The 8,436-nt window shown below is 34.4% G+C and overlaps 1 protein-coding gene across 1 annotated transcript; it reads left to right on the top strand.

Annotated features, from left to right (window-relative positions):
* Positions 1-2,483: 2,483 nt before the first annotated feature.
* Positions 2,484-8,259, top strand: LOC140745444 (cysteine-rich hydrophobic domain-containing protein 2). Its single transcript, XM_073077304.1, has 3 exons — positions 2,484-2,731; positions 5,572-5,782; positions 6,175-8,259. Exons 1-3 carry the CDS (start codon positions 2,613-2,615, stop codon positions 6,340-6,342), a joined length of 498 nt encoding a protein of 165 aa, XP_072933405.1. The 5' UTR covers positions 2,484-2,612; the 3' UTR covers positions 6,343-8,259.
* Positions 8,260-8,436: the final 177 nt, after the last annotated feature.

Genomic DNA, 8,436 nt, shown 5'->3' with positions numbered 1-8,436 from the left:
TACTTAATTAACCTACTTAACTAACTACTTAACCTACTTAATTATTACGAGTGTTGATTCTTATGAGTATGTAATAAGATAATATGCTATGCTATGTAGAATTATGGCTACTTTGATGTATAACATATTATCCAATATAAATTGTAAGTATTTTTATATAACAAACAATTCAGGGAAAACATTAGATAGGTTCGTAAGGATACTATGAAAAATCACGTATAAAATAAAAATGAAAAAAGATGATTTATAAAGTTCAAGTAACAAATGAGCATGTAATCCAGCAGATCATAAGTGGTTACTACTATCCATAAACTTGGTTGATGAACAGATTGGATTTCTATCTGAGGTTGGCTCTACATACTACTCTTGACGGCTGTAATACCCTCATTAGTACATGAGTGTCTTTGCGTTACCACTGGTTACGCGTTACTCTGTAGTATCGGTTAAGCCTGTATATGGCGAAAATTGAAGTGGCGGAATCCACTGCCGTCGTTTTCCTGAACTCTAGCTCTATCATCGAGTATGAAATATTTTATTGTATATTTTTGATAGTGTAAATTGAGTAGACTTTTTACATAATGAAAACCACGTTAAATAAATGTATAGAATTTATTGTTATTAAGCTATTGCATAGCTTTTATCGCGGGCTTTGAGCGCGGCGACCGAATCGAGAAATTCCGTAACGAAAATAAGTAACACCTTTCAACAACTCGGTTGCCTGGAGACTTGATATCCAACTATCAAGTCTCCAGGCAACCGAGTTGTTGACTGTCAATAGAAAAATATGGATATAATTGAATAAAGTATTATTTTACATTCCTTATTATTTTATTTGATATTGGCGACGAGATGTCGAATGAACTAAAAAAGAATAAGGAAATACGAGCCACATTACGTGGGTTAATGAAACGAACCGAAAATTACATTTTGGGAATAGAAAAAATTGACATTGAAGAAATAAATATACGACTGAATTCTTTACAAGAAAATTTGAACAAATTCTACGCGATTCAAGAAAAAATTGAATGGCTTACAGAAGAAGAAAATTTAGAAGAGGAAATAAAATACAGCTACGAATTTGAAGAAATATATTAATGTTCGGCAGAGAGGTAAGAACCTATATGCATGCCTTATTTAAGAAATCCGCCCCATTATCCAGATTACATTACAATGCACCGCCAACGCAGGAGTTCGGACAAGGTGATAAGGTACAAGTCCGCAGTTACACCAACCCAAGAGTTAAATGGGAGTTCGGAGTCGTCATCCGAAGATTAGGTAGACTCCATTATGAAGTCAGAACTGAAAATGGCATACTGGTGCGCCGTCACCTTGACCAAATGCTGCCGGCGCCCCTGGTGGTGTAAGTGAAAATAGCGGTGGAGGACTGTTGGATATCAAGTCTCCAGGCAACCGAGTTGTTGACTGTCAATAGAAAAATATGGATATAATTGAATAAAGTATTATTTTACATTCCTTATTATTTTATTTGATAACCTTAATTCGTCAACTTGAACACAGATGGCAGTAATACACATTTTTTTATAATCCGTGCAGAAATCTTAAAATTGCGTGAAGTATATTTTATATTCCCATTATAAAATTCAAAATTATATTACCATATTATCCAAATAATATGTTTTATCAACATAAGCTATGTTGAATTCTGGATTGATAAAATAACGTAAAAGAGTGTTTGTTATTTTTAAACGTACAATTACAACTGACAGACTTGACAGCACAAAATCAAAACGCCATTATGATTTATGGTACAAATAATTTGTGTACAAAGTGTTTTAAATATGAATAAACAAAGTGCATTTATTAATGAAAAATGCGATGTACCTGTAACATTCGGCCAAATGTCACAGGCACATCGCATTGATCCATTTATATTGGTGGTTGTTGATACTTTATGTCACTTATTAAATACTTTTCTATTTTATATTTTAGAATGTTCAGTCTTGCTTGGAGTTATGAAATGTCAGCTGATATTTGCAATGTCTTATATAATGGAGATATGATAAAATAGTGGATAAAGATGTATTAATGTAAATGTTGATGATTATGGAAGAATATATTGTATTTCTGGAATTCCTTCTGAGCGTTTTCATAGCATAAAAAATGCTATGCAATAGCTTTACCGCGGCAGTCTCCGAGTGCCACACGTATTTTTTTTAATTAAAATAGTCATCACGCTATCTAGTGAATATACTAATAAATACAAGCAAAGAGTAAAATAATAATACAAGTCTCAGACTCCATTTTTTTTTAAACAGGCTAGAATGATGGTCTTTTGGCCATAAACATTAAGTATTTGAAAATAAATCATTTTAAAGCGCAAATATAAATGAAGATTAGAAAAATATTGGCCAAAATTTGTAGGCACAGGCGCAGAATATATATTATTGAATTATTGCTCTTTTAACTTAACACAAGAACAAAGAAAACACAGATGTATTATTTCGTTACTGGCAATAATAGATTTGTGTTTATGAAACGTCACTTCATACTTCTTTTTTCATGGAAATGTCTAATATTTAACAAACATTGTGCTTTGTTATGTGTTTGATAACGCGAATATTTATAAGTTGTTAAGTCAGTAATCGTGAAAAATGGCAGACTTTGACGCAATATATCCAGATGAGCCGGACAGCGAGGAGAATATAGAGGAAACGCATGTGACGTTAGTGCCTGACCCGATCGTCGTCCGCGGAGCTGGTAACATGACAGTGTAAGGTTTCATTTTATCAGCTGTTTATTATTTTACTCAAAATGCATTGTTTTGCGTTAAATCGGAGACGCAATATGCACGTGTTAGTCACACACGAAAATCATTTCATCTCTTTGTCATGTCATGTTGGACGATGGCATTGAACAGTTTCTGTGACGGGGACAATAACTTCAGCCTGTTTTTTATATAAGCTTGACTCGTCTTATAGGGCACTAGAGCACTATGGAGTGAAACTCCGTAATTGTGCATTATAAGTATTTTGTAAGAAACATCTTTATTAGTATTCTTGTTATGATGGAAACCTTTATTATGAAGGACACATTATATTTCCATACACAAAGCACATGTAGTCACACTAATAAGTGCTGATAACCTGATGACTTTTGACCTTAGTTTTGTATATAATGAATTAACTATAGATATAATAATATAAGGTTAAATATTAATTGGTTATTTCAATAAATAGGAATATAGAATTCAAAATAGAACAGTTTATTTAAGCAGAGATAGGTGAAGTTATTAGGCAACATTCCGTAGCATCGGAAAAAAAATGAACACATTGGAATTTTAAAAATATCTCTTATTTGACAAGTTTTCAATGGCTGCAATGATCATTCACACATCCAGTAAACAGCTTACCGATTTCCTACTTCTATACTACAAATAAGGAATATCTTAAATAATTAGCCAAGTGCAAGTCTTAACTCGCACAGAGACTACAAAAACAAAAGCTACAAATGCTACAAAAGAAAAAACTAAAAAAAAACATCGAAAAATAGTGGTTACATGTATGGTCACCCCCATTTTTTTTATTTCTATTATTTGTTGTTATAGCGGCCACCCTTATATCTTATACTACAAGTGTCTCTCTATTACGATTCAGAAGATAGAGTTCTGTAACAGATGGACAGGTGGTCAGACGGCCAGACAGCAGAGGCTTATTAATAGGGCTCCGTTTATGCCTAGGATACAGAACCTTAAAAATACACTAAGACGATTCCACAAGGTAGAGCAATAACTGTTATATACCTACTCTTGTTCTTATTACATTTGAATATGTAATGAAAAATGCCCTGAAATGCCCTGAAGGTAATAGGTATTATCAGACTAAGTAGTTCTCAATGGTACAAAGATGTTTCATTATAACTAGTTTTTCTAGGCTACCCTTTAATCTAGTATAGTGTAAATTCATTAGTATCTAGGTCAGGAGAGGGTTACTTACACTTAAACAAGGTTGAAAACATAGGTTAATACACACAATACAAAGTCAAATGCTCTGTACACACATTAGTTATGTGTAAGGGACAGCCCTACACGTTAAGGATGTATTGCGCCAGCCCTACACCGTTCTCACGCTGCATCGTGTCTTCGCGGAACGGTCAACGCTGACGAGGCGCGTCCCACGTGCAGGTAGCCGTCCGCTATGGGAACAGTTCACGTCCATCGCGGAAAGTGACTCTTCCTATCACACCATATATTTTGTTGTCAGAAATTATGTAAAATTTGTGTTTTTTTTTAAATAAACATATTAATTCGTTGGTGACATAGACTGCAATTCTTTCCTCGACGCTCAGCTCCCATAACTCATTTCAGTTGTGACAGTTTGTCAACAAACAAACAATAAACTAAGCGTTTATTTCCATACCATACCCTCCAAAATACATATGTTTAACACTGTTCTTCAAAGTAGAAATATGGCAGCAGGTATGGTAGCGGTACCTCCAGAGTCAAACCATGAAGGGTTCTACCACTTTCAAAGACATCAGGGAAATAAAAAACTCTTTTGTTAAGGAAGAAATAGATAAAACTTTAATGACACATTTTTTGTTGTTTAAGTAGATTTAAATAATATATTATATGATAATTTATGTACTGAGAGAGACAGTACATTATTGACTAAAGTTTAGGCTTATAACGTCTTTGTAAATGTTTAGTAAATGGATTATAAGAGTAACTTTAATAATAAGTATTTCCAATTTTTATTTATATAAACAATATTTTTATTAATAAGTCATATCACTAATTACAGCATGTACTAAGAGTAATAATAAAGACTGATGGTAATTTTTTTTAATGCTTCCTAAAATATGATACTTGATTAAGGGTGTTTCTGTGAGGTAAGTATGGTAAGTGCCTAAAGAAAGTGGTTTTAGTCTGCAACTTCTGCAAGGTAAAGTGATAGGCAGCATGGACATAATCATGCGGAAATTGTAGTGAAGGATAAACGGTTAAAATTCATTATAAAGTAGTTACTGTATCAACATTGTGATAAGAGGGAAGTTATTAGTAGTACATGTAGGTACTATATTTTTGTTAAAATATTGAGAAGTTGAGAATAAAAAACCTCTACTTTTAGACATTTGCAATACCAGAGGAGACTTTAAAGAAAAACTCAAAGGCAAGTGCTCTAGGAATACCTCGGGAGGAAAATCATTCCAAATTTTATACATCCTTTAATTTGTGCAATGTAGGTTTAAAGGTGGTCGAATCCTTTGTGGTTTGACTCCGGCAGCACCACCGCCACACCTATTTCTGCCTTATAACAGCAGTGTTAAGCGCTGCTGTGTTCTGGTTTGAAGGTTGTGGTAAGAGAGACATACTTTTCCGATACGTTCCAGCTTAGTCCTCAGGAGTAGCGGCGCATCTGTGGACGACCTCAGGTAGGAATATCTAATCCTATCTGAGGTTGATTACAGATGTCCATGGGCGGCAGTAGCCACTTACCATCAGGTGCACTGCATGCTCGTCTGCTACTCTTATATTATAAATAAATAAAAATAACCTCGACAAAAACTTCCTCGGTACTCTCACCGTAAATATGTATTTTATATCTATTCCAGCTTCGGTCTAAGCAACCGTTTCAACGGCGAGTTCCCGTCCGGCCTGCAGTCCCGCGTGGCACCCGAGGAGTACCAGGCGACGGTGGCGCGCATCAACACCGTGCTAAAGAAGACCTTACCTGTCAACGTCAAGTGGCTCTTCTGCGGTTGCGTGTGCTGCTGTTGTACACTCGGATGCTCTCTATGGCCCGTCATATGTCTCAGTAAAAGGGTAAAATCAAATTTTATTAAAATTTATCACAGTATTATTTTTTCTGTTATTCCATCTGTGTTGCAATTATCTGAATAAAAGGTTTCTTTCTTTCATAGTTTGTATTAGTCTGAGAAAATGTAATATATGTATATTTGATCGTGGGTAAGAGTAATGTAAGGAAAAGGGGGTCATAATGTAATGGGTATTAAATAATATTTATAAAGTACTATAAAAAAAACACAACAATATAAGGTGGGAATAATAATAACTTAGGGTTTACTTACTTTATAATATAAATTAAAATTATCTCCTCAAATAATTCGAATGTATATGTATATTTTGTCTGCATATTTTGAAAGTTATGCATAAGTTATTTTGCTTATACAAACATTTTTTTTGCAATTTTACAGACTCAACATTCACTGAACAAGCTTCTGGAATGGGAAAACAGCAGACTATACAATAAATTGGGCCTTCGCTGGCGACTCACAAAGCAACACTGCGACTCATCCTCGATGATGGAGTATGTACTTCTCATAGAATTCATACCTAAAATACCCATATACAGGCCTGACTAAACACCCAAATATTGTCACACGTAACTGTAAATATAACACTTAATAATTAACACACAAACCACTATGCATCTCAATATTAACACCTTTTTTCATCAAAGATACCGAAGATTTACTTTGAACTTTTAAACTTGCATTAAATGTCATCAAATTGTATATTGTAAATAAAAAAAGTAACTGTGTATTAATATTAACGATTAGTAAATGGTACTGTTACACGCTTTCGTATATAGATGTTACCCAATGTGAATTGAAAGCTTTTGTTGGTTTAAAATAGCAGAAATGTTATCTAATGTGTAATGTAGCTTAAGGGTCCGTTCACACGGACCGGCTCGGAGAGCATCGGACCGTATTTTTCTTATCACAAAGACCGGATCATATACGCTTGGAATTGGCTGGAACGGAGCCGCCAACTATTTGACAAAGAACAGCTGGTAAAGATTTGAAAGCGGATGCGCTCGCAATCGGAGCCAATCGGGCGCGCGAAGGAGAATGAGCACGCAGTCAGAGCCGCTCGGCTCCTTTTATTATTTTACACGAAGCGCGTTCAAGCATTCTTAATGGCAAAAGAAGTGCACATGCAAAAATAAACTTTAATACAATTACTCCAAACTCTATATTTCCAACGTGATAAAAATCTGCTCTCCTCTCCGAGCCGGTCTGTGTGAACGGACCCTAAATCTTCAGGCTGAGCTGCTTAGTTCGGTGGAGTTGAAATTGTTATTAGAACTTGCTATGTAAAATGAGGCTGGTAGAATGTAAAATTAATTATTAAATTTCAATTCGTTTTTTATATCATTCTACAGTACAAGTAGAAATTATGTGTAAGTCAAAATAAATACTTCGATTCGAAAACATTGCTTCAGATAATCATTTATCTGAACGTTTATGTTTACACTTTTATTTTGCTCATTTGTACAAATTAAAACATTCATTTGATTTAAAAATCACATCAAAAAATGTTTGTTTTTAGGCACGTGTCAAATACTCACTTGATTAAAAATCTAAGGCCCATGCCAGACATAAACAAATATCTGAACAAAAACTTTGCTCACACATTTGAACACTTATTTGTGTAAATTTTTTAACCTGTCACTCGTGTCATCGTCTCTTAGCAACTGGACTTTGCGCATGTGCAGCAGGCTCCGCACATATTTGAAGTTTGAACGCTTTGATGTGCGCTCGAAAAACCGAGACCAAAGTGCAAATATTTGAAGCAAGCTTTGAACAAATACTCAAATACCCGTGCTTCGCTGTGTTCAATCATGTGTTTAAATGTTTGTGCTGTCTGGCACGGGCTTAAAAAGCTTTGAATGTCACATAAAATTCTTACCTTTTTTCGAATATTCTATAAGTAGTCGCTGGTGAATCTAACAATATCATATAACAACAAATAAGCTGAAGTATTGTTGTGTTTTTCAATTCGGTAGGCAATTAATTTTGTATTCTAAGTACCTGAATGTCAACATGAATGTGTAATATTATGTTATGTTAAGAATTTAAAACTGGAAAGGAGATCGGAGCGAAAATGTTTTGCCGCAAAATTATTTTAAGAAAATTTTGGGACTGTGTTATTAGACATTTAATTAACATAGGAATTGTACGTTTAAATTAAATTCGCCCTTTTTTCCCTTTTCAACATGTTGTGAATGAGCGTTATACTCATATGTGTCATTGCCATATTTCTAAACAATATATGTAAAATCGTTTGCACGAACGAGAATTACTTTAAAATTATTACTGTAACAACTCGGAACGTCGTCTTGCCACCGAATGTTTTTCTGTTAAAACAACGGTTGAAAAGCGAACAGGGTATGTTGACATTAAGTTGTAATTGTAAGTGTATGTAAATATTTTAAGTAACTATATTATATAGATTATTTTTGTTCAAATAATAAATCTCACTATGTGATGCTATAAGACTTTTATTGCTGCGTATTCTGATTTTTATTGTATACGGTTTTACTTATTTACAGTACCCTTACGCTGTTTGTCCACCAACCACACGATACCGAGCCGATACCGATAATTAATGACGGCGCCGAAGTAGCGTACATACATTTACTATAGCAGCTTGTCCACTGAACGTCCGTCACC

The sequence above is a fragment of the Epargyreus clarus genome, unplaced genomic scaffold (genome assembly GCF_041222505.1).
Source record: "Epargyreus clarus isolate Ecla_fem2 unplaced genomic scaffold, WU_Ecla_fem_2.2 ptg000010l, whole genome shotgun sequence".
NCBI classification, from domain to species: domain Eukaryota; kingdom Metazoa; phylum Arthropoda; class Insecta; order Lepidoptera; family Hesperiidae; genus Epargyreus; species Epargyreus clarus.
This window is presented reverse-complemented; position numbering and strand designations above follow the sequence as displayed.